At 30.3% G+C, this 20,425-nt stretch overlaps 1 protein-coding gene across 6 annotated transcripts in view; it reads left to right on the plus strand.

Annotated features, from left to right (window-relative positions):
• Positions 1 to 20,425, plus strand: part of LOC107173152 (zinc finger protein rotund-like) — a 161,604-nt gene that overhangs the window by 57,349 nt on the left and 83,830 nt on the right. For 5 of the 6 annotated variants that reach the window (XM_015523562.2, XM_089227960.1, XM_089227956.1 and 2 more), the window contains exon 2: positions 160 to 654. In XM_015523562.2, the coding sequence (XP_015379048.2) occupies positions 160 to 654 (495 nt within the window). The remainder of the gene's footprint in view (positions 1 to 159; positions 655 to 20,425) is intronic. The other variant, XM_089227957.1, reaches the window with a different exon arrangement.

The following is a 20,425-nucleotide window of genomic DNA, read 5'->3' on the forward strand; positions in this document are numbered from 1 at the left end:
TTTATATTCACTTAGTCGTGATTTCATGTTTTATACGCACGATCCCTGACAACAATCCTAAACATGTAATATTATTATTATTATTATTGCTCTTATATTATTGAATTATATCTGTTCTTGATGGATTTTTTTTTTCGTTTTCTGTTTTATTTCCGACAGAAGGCGGCTTTCCTGTGGCCGTCGCCGGAGCAACAGGCACAACAGCAGCAGCAACAGCAGCAGCAGCAGCAGCAACAGCAACAGCAACAACAGCAACAACAACACCAACAACAGCAGCAACAGCAACAACAGCAGCAGAATAACCTGGGCGCGACCGGTGGTCAGACTTTAGGCCCCGGCGCCGGTAACCTGAACAACAACAACAATAACAGTAGCAGTAACAACAACAATAACAACAACAGCCACCTAAACGGTAACAAGTGTGGCGTCGGCAGTGCCGGGTCGGCCGTCCACCCGCAACACCTACAACAGCAAGGTGGCGCGGCCACCGGGGCGGGCGGCACCGGACTGGTGCACTGGATGTCCATGATGGCCGAGCACATGAACAACGCCGCGGCTACACATCACCATCACCATCATCCGCACCATCATCATCACCCAGCCGATCCGGCCAACGCCATGCACTACATGTGGAACACGCCTGCCGTCGACGTGGTGAGTAATAACATAATATTTTTAGCATGACGATAGCATATCATTATTACCTATACGTATTATTAGGACCTAATTCTAACCTACTTATAAAAAGAACTAGATTGGCATCAAACATAGTAAATAAGTCAATTTTTCATAATTTTCAACCAAACTGGAATAATTTTGTAGGTATTAAGTAATATATCGAGTCACTTCAAGTTTTGATATCATAATATCAATATCAAAATTCTAGTTTCAATAAACTGTTCAATTGGTGATGGTATTGATTTCGGGTTGGTGAAGAGCATTTGAATGTTTAAAAGATTATTTGATTTAATAAATTGTAAGGTTATACGATCACCACGTGGTAGTTTTAAAAATATATATATATTACATTTTCGTGCTTTTGATATTTTTCTCCGTGCAAATTTATAGTTTTAGTGTTAAAAATATGTATTATAATATTTATTTTATATAAAACGTAATCGGTGTGATATTTATTATGCAAACTTGAAACTATACTTAAATCGGCAAACATTATGTTATTATTAATATTAATCGCTTTATAAAAATCCCACGTGGATTGTGTGGGGGCTGATAAGCGTATAATAATATCATGTATATTTTACCAACATTGTTACCCCCAATGGTGTATAAGTCAGCTCACCCAATCTTCTCTCAATATATGATAATGATAACAGTTATCATATACTACATTATTAATATTATTCATATTTATAGTTATTGATAGTAATAATATTATTGTTAATAGTCTTTTGGTCGCTCATTCGTAGACGGAAAAAAAAACAAACGAACATTTACGAGTTTAAATCGAAAACTTATGCTTATTCAACCACCTTCCAGCGGGGTTTTATAATGTTTAGAAATCGTATCGGCTGGCCCATAAGCCCGTACGAAAATTAAATCGTAAGCCCTTCTGACTATCAAAGCTATGCCTGTGTACAGCCAATTTATTCGTGCAGTAGTCTTGAGAACCGTGAGAACCGTATTATGACCGCCGCGACTATCTTACCAAAATTAAGAAACCACTGACGCCAATATAATAATACGAATCAAAAACTATAATATAATATTATGATACTTAAATATACACACCATCGTAATAGTGGCGACTCATTGTATTAAAATATGGTGAGTCGGTAACTATTGCGTTGTTTATACGATTCGTATACGCATTATCGTATCGTTATTTATTATTATTTTTTGTTTTCAAAGATTATTAAACCGTGAACAGAAATATAATCATACATAACTAATTTTTGACTGAAATTAATCGAATCGGTATATATATATATATATATATATATATTATATATATATATTTTTATACGCCATAGCTGTAATACGCCTATACCTATAATATACAATATTATATTGTATTATTATTTATAGGCATTTATTATAATAGTGAACTGATTTAAAACATCTGTGGTAAAACAAATTATTATCGTTATACTAATAGTAATAATTATAAACCGTTGTTATAAAATGAAATCAATACATTATTATTATTATTTTATTTACTAACTAAACATTAATTTTAATATTTTATACAAGTCAAAAAATCGATTTTAAATGCACCCGAATGCTTGAATAATGCGTTATCCGTTAAGATGTTATATTTTGTTACATGCATTTCGTATGTACCGATTCTTTGAAGTTATGTCAAAAAATTAAAATAAATACTTTTCGCAACTATAACTATACATATATTTTATAAATTATAACAAGGACTTAAACTTTGTTCTCGACGTGAAACGATGATAAGTATGTGGTTTTTTTTTAATGGTATTTCAATGACAGCAAAGACGCTTATACAGTTTTTGCATAAAAACCATTTAGTATTGCTTATTAAAATAAATTTGCCATTAAAATTAAAGCTCACTGAAGCTTAAAATAAAATAAGTTGTGAATAAGTTTTTAATAAAAATAACTTCCAAATTAATGTTCTTAATATAATATGTTTAATATATTATAATATAAAATGTTTGCTATCTGAGGATTATAAATTTTAATAAAAAATTGCATTAATAAGATAATATTGTGTAGGTACCTATATCTGGCCCACTTCGATTAAAAAATTAAGTATAATTCATTATCAACAAAGTATATTTACAAAGTTAATGAGTTACAATTATTTTTGAATTCATTAAAAGTGTTTCTATAATAATATGAAATAACTATTAATATTGGTAGTTTAATTTTAGTTTTATTGGCAGTAGTTATTGGAGTAAATATAAAAATTGATGGCAATAATATTTCAGTAAGGGCAAAACTGGAAAATGTACAATATTTTTTAAATAAATTGCTTAAACCTGGAGAAAAGATTATAAAATATATCACCTATATTTAGTAAAATTTCGATTTTTGTAAAAACAAATGTTGTTTAATTAGGTAATATAAATTACACTAATTAAATAGTGTTTAAACCAGTCAGGTTATTATTTAATATACGCACCTTCTAAACCAGTTGTTTCATTTCAGCAGTTCATTAAATTAATGAACAATTTTGAAAAATTAATGCATCAAATATGGTGTCATTGTGTATTTTTGTTGCCAGAATATAATGTATTTGGCAGTTAAATAGTTATTTTTATATTTTTTTATCTTAGTTTTTTTTTTAAGCAACTTTTAGTGTCAATAACAAATATTGATTTTAAGATAATTATCGTACTTACAATGTATGCAATAACAATTGTTGTAATTTAAATATAATATTTTATAATAAATATATTTATTTTAAACTATAATTAATCAAAACATAAATGCCTTTTTAAAAATATTCATATGGCATAGATTGTTATTGATTATAAAATATTATCTTCGATTTTATATTCATTGTAGGTATATGGCTATTTTCGTGACTAATTTAAAGTCTTTTTAATTCGTTTTCGAAATATTTTGAGTACAGTTACTTTTCATTCGACCTTCGAAATACTGGACAAACAAGTTGTATAATTCTTTATAAGTAAAATAATAAAATTACATAAAAGGCTCTAAGTTGTGATTTAAAGAATTTCAAATATAATTCTGAATTGATTGAATAAAATTGTTTATATACACCACAGTAGATGGGTTATGTGCGGACTGCGGAGTTTATCTATATAACTATATTATGTTCTCGTTTTCTGTTGTCATTTTTTTTACCAAATCCGTAGTTCGTGATCGAAATGCAAAAAAAAAAATAATCGTCCCCGATATATACCCTTTCGTTTAACCGACTTCCGGATAACGGACGACAAAAAAAAGTTTGGAGAAAAAAAAACGTTGTGCATAATAATGATAATAATAATAATAATAATATAAGAAGAATTCCACTTCATTCCACGTCCGCGTGTATAATATATATGTATAATATGTACATCATGACAATAATATTATAATCCGCGGAAATGCCGTTGGTTGCTCGACGTACACAACACGTATGTAATAAGTATTTATAATAATATAATGTACACAGCCAGTCTAAGTACTATACAAGTATAGCTATAAATATATATATATATATATATATATGTGATGTACGAGCCGCACAGCAGAAGCCGTTAAGACAAAAAACGACGAAAAAAAAACGAGCCTCGGGCACCTCCGCGGTGGTTGGTGTGTGCTCCAGTGGCACATCATCTTAATAATAATAATTCGAGTCCGTGAGATTTTAGTATAACGGACTCGTGATGAATAAAAACAAAAAAAAAAAAATACATATAAATAAATATAAAAAAAAAACTATCCGGCTCATCCCCGCTTGTGTCGTGCGCACGTAATAATTACAAACCCCCGTGGAGACGCGCGGCCGTGAAAGAGAAACGCGTATTTAATATGCAAGAGATGTGACTATAGGTATTAGCCGGTATATATGGGTACATGTAGATGATGTGCCCAATGCCGGAGGGTAAGGTGGCTTTTTTTTAAACTTTTTTTTTTATTATTTCCCATTCCGTCGTCTTATCCCCCCCCTCCCTCCGACCACGACCCCGTTCGCCTTTTTTCACCCCGCGCGGCGCACATTACAATACACGTAATAATAATATACAGTACGTAACATGCACATTGCGAACGCGCATAGAACAATAATCATCGTCGTCGTCATCGTCGTAATGCGAGTGTGGTACCACCGCACCCTCCTCAGAGGAAGATTTTTTTTTTTTTTGCCAGATAGTTATGCTAGCATATAGGATCTACTGCAGGTCGTAAAAAATGGGATTTTTCGGTCCACTCGCGCGGCGTATATACCTAACAGTATACTATACAGTCACGTACGAGCACCGCTGGTGTGTGTGTGTGTGTGTGTGTACATGTATGTATGTAGATATAGGTACGCGTATGTATAATATGCGTGTGCCCGCGTATTACCGGGTGCAAAAAATAATAATAAAAAATATATTATAATAAACACACACACACACACACCGGGCATTTGAATAATGTGTAAAAAACAATCGCAACCGGTTGGCCGCGCCCGGAGGCTTATGCAAATGCCGCCACACACAAGTGCCGAGCGATGGGAACACGCCGAGCCCGCGACTCGAGAGGGTTAACTATGCAAATTACTCTGTATATTCGGCCCCCGTCGCCTAAACAAAAGGATGCCTTTGCGTGCGTGTATGTTTTTTTTACTAATGGTCATGGGCCATGGGAGTATTTTTTTTATTTATATACATATTTTATTTTTTTTTTTGTCTTTACTTTCTATTATAATATTTGTACACACCTTGTGGCTCTTTCTTTTTTTTTAATTTTTTTATTCCGCAGACCCTTCCGAGGGGGGATGGGTATTACACAACACGTTTGTTTTTTTTTTTTTTTTTTTGTCTTAGCTAGGATGAATCCGACGCATAAATTTAAGGGAATTTTTTCAACTCGTTTTTTTCTGGACGAAAAAAATTACCAAGACCGTTAGACGTAACTGATTTTTTATTTCGGTTATTTTTTGTTTTTGATTTCATTTCAACCCCGTCATCATACATATAGTTATACCATTACACACATGTTGACTTTGAACAGCTGAACTTGAGCGTGTTTGAAAAAAAAACGGATTTTTACCGTATCTAAATTCATATTTAATTCGGTTCACCTCGGTGTACTGTCATGTCGATTTCGAATTAAAAAACACAGCCTAATCAATCTTATAATTTTTTTTTTCAAATAATTTTAACTAAAATATTATATATTATACAACATATTTGCCACTATTACTTGTTAAGTTTGTCGAATATTACACATTTTTTCAAAATTTAATAATTAATATGATTCATACAATAATATATAATACAATTATGAAGGTTTTTTTTACTAACTTTTTACTATGTTATTGAATTTGGATTTCGTTCTTTTACATTTATTTTCTCGGAATACTTAATCGGTAAATCATGCATTTTTACAAAAACTGTCAATCTGGCGAAACTTAGAACGAATGAAAAAATTTATATTTGACTACTTAGCAAAATTATCAGTTTCCTTAAATTATTATTATGCCGGTGAGCTCGTGTGTTTTGAAATCTGATCCTCTTTTAAATTTCAACCTGATCCACAGTCAGCGATTTTGTCATTTCACAGTGCTGTGTATTTAAATTTTTATTGCAATATTTGGTATAAAAATTACCCATGATCAACTGTATAGTGAATCGTTATTTTTATATAGATGAATTATGTAATGATTAATGGAGTAAAATAAAAAAATCCTACGTCATATTTTCAATTGATTGTTATTTTGAATGTATGTACTTATATCATTGTATTTTTGGCGGTGATATTTTTATTTTTATTTTATCGACTTAATACATCTTAAATGACGAATTTATTTCTCCTTGATTTACCATTCCGAGTTCTTACAGCAGTTTTTTTCCACCTTACAACATCTATTCTTTTTTTTATTTCTACTACATCGCAAGTATTCAACACGTACAAAATAAATATTTTATAGTATTTTTTTTGTCGATATTTTAAGGATTTGAAACTATACAAAAGAAGACCTCACACTTATGGGTCAATTTTATATTTCAGTAGTCGTTCCGTACACGGAACCATACAATTTGTTTTTTTATTATTTATTTATTTGTGTTGTTCAATTCACACTAACCACGAGCCCATTGAACATTATTTAATCGAAATCATGAATGAACCAATTGTATAGAGAGTCGTGAACCCTCGATCAATTTGTAGGCCAATATCGATATACGTGTATTCAGTAAATATTTTTATACACTACAGGTTTTGTGTACACCCCGTGACGACGGCGTTTACAACATGATTACAGAGGCGATTTTTATATGTATTTTTTTTTTTGCATTCAATTCGCTTTTCTTTTCTTCCAATATAAAACCCAAAAGACCACCCCAATATATAAACGTAATGTGTATTACCTCGTTAAATGCCGTCCTGTAGAGTGGTTTATCGTTTCCGATACGCAATTTTTGACCCGAAGAAACAATGCGCACAACCAACATTGAATTGAACAAAGCGAGTATGATCCCTTTTTAGGAGCCAACATTTTTTTACTCGGTCCTTTCCGGCACTGCCGTGCCCGCTGCGAACTTGTCGACGGACAGACACGGACTAGCTGTGTCGTCGAGATATTTCGGTCGGGTTTGAAAAGGGTCTCTTTAGGTGTCTAATGTGCATACATATTTGTACGTGTTTTTTTATGTATACGTTTGAGCAAAATACATACGAAACAAAAAAATTCCTAAAAGTGAAAAAAAAGCTTATTGTACAACATCTGTAACAATTTATTTTTACTTCCAAAAAAAAACACGTTTCCGATTGTCGAACCCCGTTGTTGCTGTGTGTGGTGAGCAGAGTTTTTATAGATCTGTTACAACAGAGGATGATGTAAAAAAAAAAAAAAAAAACACAAGTTAAATCAACACATTATTTTGTATAGCATGTTATGATTTACCCTACCATCAAATAAGATTAAAATTTTTTTTTATCAATATTCGCTAATTTAAAATTAATAAGCGTTTTTATTATCATTTAAACAGTCATAAAAAATATTTTCACCATAAAAAGTATGTTTCCTAGACACTAATTCGTTTTAAACTACCTCAATAATCGTTGGTAAAACGTGTACCTATAATATTTAACCTAGCTATTTTTTTGTTTTATGAAACCCCGATTATAATCAGTTAAGTCATTATAATAAATTTAATTTATTAATTTTACATTGTTTTATTCATTACATAAAAACTTCTAGTTTTTTATAACTCAATAAAAAGATATTTAATTTTATAAATAATTTTAACGAATATCCATAAAAAATAACTTAAATAAAATGAGTAGGATATTCGTGAAGTAGAACTTATTATAATTACATAAAGTAACATAAAATTAAACCTTATTTCGAAGAATATTTGTTATTCAACTACAGTTAAACAATTAATATTTAATAATCGGATAGAATTATAACCAATTCGTGCAGAAGAAAATAAGCTCGTTACGCTCTCGAAGTAACCCTAAAGTAGTGCATTATTTCTATCGAATAGAATTATTGTGGCAGTTAACTACGATATTTGTCATTTTTTAGGCTTTATGTGAACCGTATTTTTCTTGTTATTATTATCTATTATATTTTATATTATCATAATGTCATAATCGTACGTAATTATGATCTCGGCGTATTTTCGTTACTTGACAAATGTTGTCATCGATATCCGTCACATTAGCAGTGTTCGGTTACAATAAAATAAATAAAAAAAAGATATCGAAAATAATTCATATGAAAGGGTTTCTGGGGCGCTCAACCCCTTCGGGCGTGCGTTGTGCCTGTTAATCGATTGATTAGAATATCAAAACATAACCGCAGGGTGCGAAAATTTCGTATAAACACAAAGCCCGTGCATATATTTAAGCACCGGCCGCCGCGGCTTGTACTCGGCATGCAAATATTGATGGTAAATATTGAGTGCTATTAATATTGTCAAAGAGAGACTACTCGGGTTCCCACAATGTGTATGTTTGGCTATATTAGAGAGAGGAGAGACGGCACGACGAGTGTAATGCGCCGCGGATCGTTTTGCATAAAAATGGCCTAAGAAAACAACGGGCCGGATTATTAATTCCGGGTCGTATGACAATGGTGGGATGATTTAATTTCTTTTGATTCTAGTCAGTAAAGATATATTATCATGTGGGGATGCCCGGATGGGAGCAGGAATGCAAAGAGCGAGAGCAAAAGGATTCGTCAATGACCAAAAGTGCTTCCCCGCAGGGCATACATATATTATTTCTGTCGTAAGAACAATGTAAAATTAACAACTCGAGTATAGCAAACAGCCGAGTCCTTACTTGTGTAGTTCCTTTTATTTTTACACACGGGGTGTGTAGCCGTGTAGGTATTAGACCCTTTTGATTCTTTACTAATGCTGCACGGTATCAATCTGTGAAAAATCGTTAGATACAATTCATAATTATTCATGACGTATAAAAATGAAATAAGATACTTAGATGTATTATATTATTCCATTCTGTACATTTTAAACGATATATTTTGTTGAAAAGAAAATTATTTTCTAATTATGTTGTTTCTGAAACTGTGATCTTTAATATTTGTTAACATTATCATAGATAGTATTATAATATACTAAATGTAATTTTATTAATTATCTTAGTTTTGTATTTGTATGATATAGTAAAAAGTAATTTTAAAAAAAAACTCTATGTTATGAATAAAATATGACAAATAATTAAACAAATATTGTTCAATCATTTTCAAGATGTATTCTTATTTGCATTGATTTTAAACAATAATTTGTGGAATCAAATATTATAAAATAATTTTGATTGAATATTAATTTCAAGATTCAACAAACATTAACAAAAGGTTTCTTACGTATATTTATTCATTTCATATATTTTAAGTCATTCAGTTAACGACTGCATACAAAATAAAAATACTAAATTTCGTTCTTATTTGAGACTAAACTAAAAAAATCTTCAAACAATCCTATAAGTTACAACCTGTTTTCGGTTCTTACTTCCATCTCATATTCTTATTTTTCAATCACTTTTTTTAATAATTTTAAGTCTTTTTTATAAATTTGACGTCTATAAAAATATTTTATATACTATTACATTCAAATAATTATTGTGACTAGAATGGGTTATTACAAAAAAGTAGATGAGCTTTTTAGATAACAATATTTTTTCAATTTTTTTTTTTGAAAACTATACAGTTGATAAGCAAAAGTATAAGCTAAAAAGTATTATATAACTATCTATATTCGATGCCTATATATTTATATAATGCAATAATGCAATTAATATATTAATATATATATGTGTGCATACTACCTCTACATCCGTTTTAAAATATGTTTATTTCTTTTTTTACACTTATTTATTCAAAACAATTACATTCAACGATTATTATTTAAAAACAATTATTAAATTTAAAACTATATTTATCATTATTTTATAGTATGTTCTACCTACTCATAAATCAATAATATTTTAAAAGTATTTTTCGTTAAGTATAAATTCACTTGTTTTAAATAAAAATAATTATACATCTAGTTATTTTCGAATAGTCTAGAAACACGTTCAAAATTTTTAATAATTATTAAACAGTTACAGTATAATAATTAATATTACATATTTATTATTTGTTATTTAAAAGTTGACTCAACAAATTAACATAATCGAGTAAAACAGATCGAGTGGCAATTTTATCACACAAACATATAATATTTTCGAAGTTCCATATATTATTTAGTTTGTACATAATATTACAATTTACTATAATACGCTATATTATTAACTAAACTTTGATCTCTCAAATGCATAGTTTTATAATTTTTTACGACTTTTTTTATCATGTTTTTCTAACTTTCATCGTTATGCGCATTATTAGTCCCATGCAAATTTCTTTAAGTAATTTCAGTATGATGGTACCAATATAAATTGCATATTGATTAATATATTTTTTTATTTAATTCATAAAGTTTATTATTGGCTTAATATTTGTATGATGTCCCTACCTATACGTATATTATATAGGTGACTGGTAAAAATATTAATAAAACCAACCCTAATAAGATACGAGTAGTATATTTTGAAAAGAATGTTTTTTTGAAATAAATATTTTATATTGTTTTTAATATCCCACTTAGGTATCATATTTATATTTTTCAGATTCAAAATAAGAATAACTCATTAAATTAATATTTTGACAAGATAAAATATCTAATAGGAAAATAAATACTTATATAATAAGTTATACTATATATAGATATTAATACTGATATAATTTTATGATAAACTACTCTTCATTATACATAAAACATTATCACAAGCCAATACAGAATTTGTATACTTAACGATACCCATCTTAACATAATACAATTATTTTGGAACAATCATCTGATGTCCTTACTTTCATAATCAACTGGTAATTTTGGGTACCTATCAATGTTTGTACTTGACCCAATTTATAACAAAATACTCATTGACAAATAATAAAATCGATTCTTCTATTAAAATACGATTAAAATTTAAAGACATAATATTATACATTTAGACTATTCATTATAAAAACGATTGCCTTTTTTACTATGTCTCTCTTATAAGATAGCTTTTAAATATATTATTATTGGTCGAGACAAATAAGATAATAATCATTGATCTATACACACTTCAAGTGCATACGTTTATAAATTACCTATTCCGTATCAATATTTTTAAATTTAATGTGCCTCAATAATATTTTTAAAATTTTTTTTTTCAGCATAGATAGCTAGGTACCTAGTTACTTATTATATAAGTGCAGTGAAAATAATTAACGTCATTTAGTATATAATAGTATTATGAGATAAATTTTTATTTATTATTTTCCTTGCTAAACAAAATTATATATGTAAATATTCGTCATGTTTCTATTGCATAAGATAGGAGTATAAATATAGATAGTGATTAAAAGGTAGGCAACTATTTAATTTTGCGATTTAGGTTAATTATAATTCTTTATTAATAATTACACTATGTTTCTGGACCAGAATCGCTTTTGGATATCTAAAATCAAAAATGATTTCCTTGTACCTATCTAAGATATATATATATATCCCTTAAAGTATTATATACTTAAAAAAATTGACACAAACACATAATGTTGGAAATTATATGACCGACCACCATTGATTTCAGTTTCAATTAAATTTGATAATAATATTGTCTTTTATCAAACCATTATAAGCCAAAAGATAAATTTTACTTAGGATTGTGGTTTTACTGATAAATTTGTAAATATAGTTAACAGTTCTAACTCTAGAACAATGTGATTAAACAAATTAAATATATAAATTACATTGTTCGGAATATAGAAATATACTGCTGAGACATTGTTTTCGTCCTACAAATACAATACATATAGTCACATAGGACAATTGTCAAGATTAAAATCCATTCTATAATACTCGGAAAATTAATAGCATTGTTTTTATGAAACCTAAAAGCTAAATTACGAACATTAATAATGTTTTTCTACAGTGGAAGTTTATGTGTATTATAGAAACAGACACTGTTCTGGTAAAATATACGATAATATGCTATAATAGTCACAAATTATTGTTGGTATTGCATTTGAGTCGACTAGTAATTGTAGTTGTAGTTTTTTGTATTTTATTCCTAAAATTTCTATACTCAAACCATTTTATGTTAAGTTTCCGACATCGATATATCCTTTTCCCCTGATGTTTAAGAATTGTAAGTTGTGACGAATAGAACTTTGTCTGGCGAATTAATAAGTATGTCACATGCGCACCATCGTCATAGACATTTATAATGCGGTTATAGAGCTGAAGCTCCTAAATTAAATTGGTATAGCCCCCCCCCCAAAAAAAAAAAATAAAAAAAAAAAAATATAGCAAACGTATGAAAATAATTATTGCCTTAACAAGAGTATTAAAACTATTGGTTTCTACCTTAAAATTATAAGTTAATTCATCGATATACTATTTTAGTCGGCCTTTTGCATCAATTTAAGTATTCATTGTTTGTCTGAACTCCTCATCTCAAAAATGGCGGGAAAATACTTTTTTGTCTAATTGGCCAATTGCAGGCTATTGGATACAAATTAAAAAGTAATTATAATATTATTTTTTATTTTTCGCCGTTATAGAGAAATATAATTTTTTTGAATAATATTAACTGATATTATATTGTATGTATGCAGACTGTTTTGCGATAGTTAGTCAATAATAAGTTAAAATACTGTATACATACGCATTAAACTCATGGGCGTGAATTATTGGTTTGTATATAGGTTAATAGGTTTCGCCTATAATAGGTATTCTGATATTTTCGTATAAAGAGATCATAAATATTTAAAACGTTTATGTATACATTATAATATGTTAATATGGTGTATCACTGTATCATGTTATTATGTAGATGGAGGTGTGATTAAAACCTGCGAATTTGTAAAAGCTTCTCCGGCTAAAATTCTACTTGATTTTTGCTTACGATCGACGTTTGAGATTGGCAACAATATTGTTGAAAGTTTGTGGTTCGGAGAGGTAAGCACATCACGGTAACAATATTATTCATATATCTCCCAGCGCGGTGCGGGCGGCGTAGGTTCGAAGTCGCGTTCCTCGTACTTTATTTGTTTTGTTTTTTTTATTTTTTGTCACACGGTTGGAATTTATCGTATGTATAATATTATAGTATTGTGCGTTCGTATATTATATTATATTATTATTATTGTATAATATAAGTCTACGACTTAGACGACGTATACGTCCCGTATGCTCGAGCGCACCCACCGTTGTTTACTGCAGCAGCTCCATTGTCGGTAGAGAATGAAGGAATATAAAATAATACAAGCGAAAGGGTAGCGCCCGGACAATATTACCACATCTACTCGTGTAGTGTATATATGATAATATATGGGTAGGTACCTTACGCGTGTGTACATCACTGTTATATAATATCGTGTATAGGTAAGTTATTGTGTATATTATATATACGTGTGCTGCGTCGCGCATTTTTGATCGTATGCAAAAATACGAGTTGTGTTTTCGTTTGATCGGCTAATGGGTCGCATAGATTACGACGACGGAGGGTTAGCAATACATATATAGTCTACCCGCCGCGACGTTCCCCGCGTATACCCACACGTATTTATATTATATACGGTTTAAGTATTTCGTTGTTTAAAAGACTTGGAAAAAAAAATCGCCGCAGGACGTCTCCACGCACAGATACGCACACAGGATAAACGGATGCTGCATATTATAATATTATTATGAAGTAGGACGACAAGGAGGGAAAGAAAGGACATGGGTAGGTACGTGATTGGAAACGCTGAATGATCGATCGATTGATCGGCGACGATGGTGATGGTGGCGGCGGTGTTGGCCGTGTGAAAATCAAGACATCCCTTTTATGAATATCGTACGCGAATTTAAATGCTGGCAACGTAATAATAACTGTCATCGAACGCAACTGTTTTCGCACTACCGAACGACAGTAATAATGTTGTTAGCAACGCTGTTCTTATGTAATATTATCAATACATTTTTGTATTATAATTATTATTATTATTTCTTAACGTGGCCGTATATTGGTGTGACTTTTGTGTGATGCTTGAACTTTGTGCTTACAGAACAAATAATTATTAACGGATCGACGCATTTCCTTTAATCACATATTCTATACTTTTAGTGTCGTCTGGTCGAACTCGACCACTGTTGTTCACACAACGGTTGTAGATATCCGCGTGTTACCAGCTACATCAAACATCGCATCAGTATTTACATATTTATTTATTGAATGGTATTTTTTTTTTTTTAAATAAATTAGCCATCGGTTTTTAGTACTTTTAAATAATATATATAGTATATACTTAATATGTACTGGAAACTGGAAATTAGGATGGTCAATCATGTGCTCTATTCTATATGTATACTCAGATTTAAAAGTAATTTATGAATATTAAATATTAGGAAGCCAATAAAACGTATAATATGCACTTTATGCCTATAAAGCAGTATTTACCTAATAATATAAATACAAACTAATACAATTTATAACGATTTTAATTAAAATAAATGGCTGGTACCTGCATAAAAAAAACCCAACTAAACAAACCAAATAACTATTATTCGTTTACTTTTGTGATATAATTAAATTTATAAATTTATTTTATTTACACAAATTAATTGAATAAGTGTAATTCAAGTAAATATTTATTTTATTTTATTTTGAATTGTTAATGATTTAATATATATTAACGATTATATGTTCATATAATATTATATTTTTAATTCTTGATATCGTTAATATTTATTTTGTTAAAATGTTTTAATTTTACAACATGTAAATAATAAACTAATATCTAATTATGTTGGTATAAATTCTTATTGTTTACCAATTAAAAGCCTTAAACCTGAGTTTTTATTAGAATTAAATTAATGGATAATAAATATGAATAACAGACGAGCACTAATTTCATCATAAATCCATTAAAAATTTATATTCGTTCTTAACATGAAAAATCCTAAATTTTTGAAAAAATGTATGTTAAAACGAACCTTCTATACATTTCTAAGAAGCTTGAAATATATAAAACATATTCATAGATACGTGTATTATGATGGCTATGAATAGGTTTACAAATAAATTGATCATTCAAACTGTTTAGTATATTAAGATGTGTTTTATCGAAAAAATAAATTATTGTTATGAATTCTATTTAAAAAATAAATGGACTTTAAAATAAGTCTAAATTACTAATTGTATAACTGTAACCACAATACGGAAGTTATTTATATAATTACATTGACAAGTCAGGAAGGAACTGTTTTTTTAAGTAATACATTTTAGGGGTGAAAACTGCTTCATTTAGGGATACGCAATGAGTCTACGTTTTGAATGATTTTTATTTTTGTGCTGATGTTTATATTGGTCGGAGCTCCCGCGTTCTTTGGCGTAAATTGTACGTGTCTCCTTGTACTGGGTACATTGAGTGACGACCGAAGCTGAAAAGAAGAAGACGAGGAAAGAAATAAAAAACAAGATGACGTATATATAATATAATATATGTGTTTGTGTGTGTGTGTAAAATATTGGAGGAAAAAGGCGAAAATCGAACAAAGTAAGCCGAAAATTTCATACACATACGACACACTCTTCGGGGGCCCCATTGTGTTCCGCCACGACCGGAACCAAACGGATCACACGAGAGACGGCAGCTATTCCGACGTCAAGGATTTCCATGTTAATAGAATATAAATAATATATCGATGGACAAAAAGAATAAAAGAAGCCGACAAACAAGTCAACCGAGACCAGCTCTGATGCATTGTCTGTGGACCGCAATGGACCGCCACTTGGAGCGGGAAAACACTGGGAAATCTTAAAGACACGTATGGGAAAATACACGCCAGCAGCAGCGACAGTTTTCAAAAATATGGAATCACATTTTTATCGTTTTCAGAGTTCATCATCTACGTATATATTGTTCATTATATAAGTACCTATACTATATGTACCTATATATCTACGATAGGTTCATACAAAATAATTATATATCTATAGTGGTCTTCATCATCAAATTGTATGAGTTAGAACAAGATTCCATATATTCCAAAAAATTTGAAAAAATTCTGGTAATTCATTCGTTACTTGGTATGATCTATTTAAATATAGAGTGTGGTACATATAGTACAGAAAAATTGAAATAAATTAGGTGAATCTGTATTTCCATCACTATATAAATTCAGAATATACAGTAGAAAATGATCTTATTTGGCCCTTTGTGTAGTCTGCAGTGTAGAACATTTGACATATGCACATAATTTTTTTTTGTCAACTTAAAATAAAATAATACTACGTTCGTGTCGTTTCTCACTGTATTTGAATTTTAAAAATTTGCTGAACAATATCATTTGAAAATAAAGATAAAAAATAATGATTACAACTCAATAATAAAATATATTATTGTAAATTAATATTCTCATAATGTTTTCACAATAAATCTAAATTAATTTAAAATATCTACTTTTTTCGGGTAGTCTAAACAGACGTTTTGCCCTTCGAATATATGATTTTGTTTTTAAATCATTCACGGTAACTGATAATCTTCAAGGTGATATAGTGTATGACAAAATTAAGTGCTTAAGCCTTTAATAAATATTAATACTATGCCGATAAGTTCGCACGCTTAGATATTTTAGTTTATTGATATAATATTATACGGAATTCCGGTTATTTTGACAAAGTTGTCTGAACTCAATGAGGAAACTGTAAGCACTATAGCTTAAACAATTTGGTGATTACAGGATTGCCGATCCGACAATCTCGAGCATAAGCTCCTAAAACGTAAATTGTACGATGTAAATAATTACTAGGTAATATTATATTCATTGAAGTGTACAAGATCCATTTATTAGTTGCACGACACTAAGTCGAGCGATTTTTGCCAAATCTTTGCTATTATAACTTTATATTTGTTGAAAATATCTTGATCGCAATTAATTTATATTTAGGAAAAATAACCAATTAATTACAGTATAATTTAATATTTGATTATTTTTCAACAGTTTGTATTCCTTCGCTGTTCATGAATTTTTAATTAATTTAGTAAATCTAATAGGTTTAATTGAACAGTTATATAAACGGGCTGCATAGTACATAATATAGTGCAAACTTAGATGGAATACATTTACGGTAGACGTATAACAATTGTTTATGTTTTTATTATATTTCAAAAAGGTCAGATTTAATCATATGACGTGGGTTGAAACCAAGCTGAAATAATCAGATGCTGCCATGCTGGAAATGAATTACTTTGGAAATATTCATTATTTTTTAAATTTTTATAATATAATAATTATATTCCGAGGAACAACGGTGGCTGACATTGTGATACGCACTTGAATGAGTAAATGGCTGGTACTGCTCGTAAAAGCGTTGATTTAAAAAAAAAAAAAACCAATATACTGCAGCACAGGAATTCCTATTATTTTACTATGGGTCGGTAATAAATACAATTACATTGAATTTGACGGTAGGAATCTGTAAATATTCAAGGCGAACTGAATACAATTTTTATAATTTTTAAGTAGATTGACATTTTTAATTTTATTAGAAGGGCATAATTTTACACACATGCAGTAGGTATTAGTACCTAGAAATGATTTTTTTATTTCATGTCTAAACACATGATTAACCTATATTGTTATTATTCGATTCGCGAAATATATTATACATATCATAATAATGTAATGTTGGTACAATAGTGTTGCAATTAAGGCTAAAATACTGCTAAAGCCCCCCCATCCTTATAAAAATATTTAAAAAAATAAAAACAAATATTTATTTATTCAAGTAACATTTTTTTAAATAATAATATGCTGTCTGTAATCTGTTCAATGCGTATATAGTGAAGTTATACAATACAATAATGTGCCATTGTGCCGAGATAAATCGTTATCTTAAAAACAAATACAGTCATACTGCAGCTAATGATATTTACCAAATATAGGCATATAAAAAAATAATTATAAACTTTCAGTAATTAAATGTTTTGTTCCGGAAAAAAGAATAAGAACTACAGTTATTCAGAGTTTTAAAAGGTTTGTTAATGTTTAAGAAAACAATTGAATAATTAAGTGTTTTTTTGGGGGGGAGGGGGGGAGTGTTAAGTCTTTCTGCCTTCTCCCTAGTTGCGTTTATGAGGTACAATTGCTGTACAACATAAATTATCATCGTGCACATGCGATGCCGAACGATAAATTTTCCTAAGTCCAATCTCTTACACACAGCTCTGGTATATATTATGTTCTACTACGTAGTTTCGGATCGCGGGGGTCGATGCACCCCGACCACGGTGTCGACGATGAACGGGTTGATGGGGGAGGTGAGGAGGGTTTCTGTTCTCGTCCGTTTGTTCGTTGTTTGTGTCTTCATCCAAACACAGACGACAAGTAGGTTATACATATTTATGTATAGATAAACGAACGAAACGCGTAACGATACCGTAAACAGGACGTTTGTTGATGGGAACCCGTTATCCACTATCGCATCGATCAAGCGTCCTTCTCGTGGAAACTAGGCCAAAGGGCTGGCCGTATGCACTATACGTGGGAGTCAAGCACACAGAAATCACCAAAACCCGTCGCGGGGTCGTCGTCGCCGGTAGCCAGGTGCGTGAATAATTTGGGTCAGATGGTACGTGTATGTGCTGCTGTTACTGCTGCGTATATAGATATGTGTGCTGCTGTGTCCTAGATATATATGAGATTTTTTCTACCCTGCCGCGGCCGTGGGAGCTTGTACAATATATATAATATAGTTTTTTTTTTTTTTTTTTATTTGGTCAGCCATATATGTTTATATACCGAGGCCCGTCGTAATGGGTAATAATAATATATACGCATATAATAATAACGATCGCTGGAGGAAAAAAGTAAATTAATAACAAAATCAATATTTATATTAATGGAAAAAAACGTGAATAACAAACACGGTGGCATTATGTAAACCGAATAGGTTTTTTAACATCGACAAAAAATTCCAAACCTGGAACAAATACATTTTTGATGAACGAAACAAAACGAAAAAAAACGGGCATTATTACGAGGGTGGGTTTTATGATATGCATGTGTGTTTACGAAGACATCGCGATGAACACCTGAACCTGCAGCAATGTGTGGGAAATATCAATTAATTCCTCTTGATTAATTTGTGTCACCCCCACCCCTCTGTGCTCTAATCGCGATTATCGCTCGACTCATCCGCGCCACCGGGACGTTTGAACTGAATAGGATCGTCGCGGAACTGACGAACTATCGGGCGCATAATATTCTAACCTGCCTTTGTGCCGTCCTATTGAAAATTATCTGAAATCAACAAGACCGATAATCTCTCTCAGAATCGGGGGTTTTATGGCTGCAGCAACAAGAGCGCAGCGTGACTCCTCGTGGTCCGTCACACACATACACACGCACACCCGTACAGCACATAAACGTCCGATGCAAAGGGTTGCCAGGTTATTTGAAACGATCACGTCATCCGTGAGTTTTTAGATGGGTTCGTGCTATAACGCGATTACGCCTTAATAACGTGCGCTTCTTTTTCTTCTATCATTATTCATATTATAAGGAATAAAATAGAAAGAAAAATTGCCAGACAGCTGCTGTAAGAGTTTTTTAGTTTTAATATTAAAAAAAAAAAATCCCATCCCCCAATAAGCATAGATTATGTTGTCGATTATGGTACATGGAATATTATTATGCTATTTATTATACTATATAAAAAATGTATTAAGTAGGTACAGCCGAGGAACATATTATAACATGTTTGTATAAAATCGCGTAACTAGAAATATCAAATTAGCCGGAGAGCGTTGTAAATAATATAAAATAATAAAACAAACATAAAATTTAATTTTCTATAATTTTCATTAATATACAGGTATAATCTACTATGAATTTGTCAAAAATTAAAAATACAATAATTTATGTTATTATATTCAAAAAATAAAAATAAATAAATACTAATATAACAAGGAACGCTCATTTATTGCTGCAAGATAGTAATGTATTATAAAAAATTTCAAAGAAATTGTGAATTATCGTCACGCCATCTTATCGACCGATTCGTAGCCTAGATAATAAGTATTATTCTGCGCAAGTATATCTTCACGAGATTTAGTAAGTGTTAAATCTTATGTTTTGTAATACTACATCCAATATGCATATTGTGCACTAAACCACATATGTTTTTAGGGATTTTATAAAAGTATAATAATATTAGCAGTACCTATTATATC

Source organism: Diuraphis noxia, unplaced genomic scaffold, assembly GCF_037042655.1.
Source record: "Diuraphis noxia isolate RWA-SAM2 unplaced genomic scaffold, SU_Dnox_SAM2 contig0004, whole genome shotgun sequence".
NCBI classification, from domain to species: Eukaryota; Metazoa; Arthropoda; class Insecta; order Hemiptera; family Aphididae; genus Diuraphis; species Diuraphis noxia.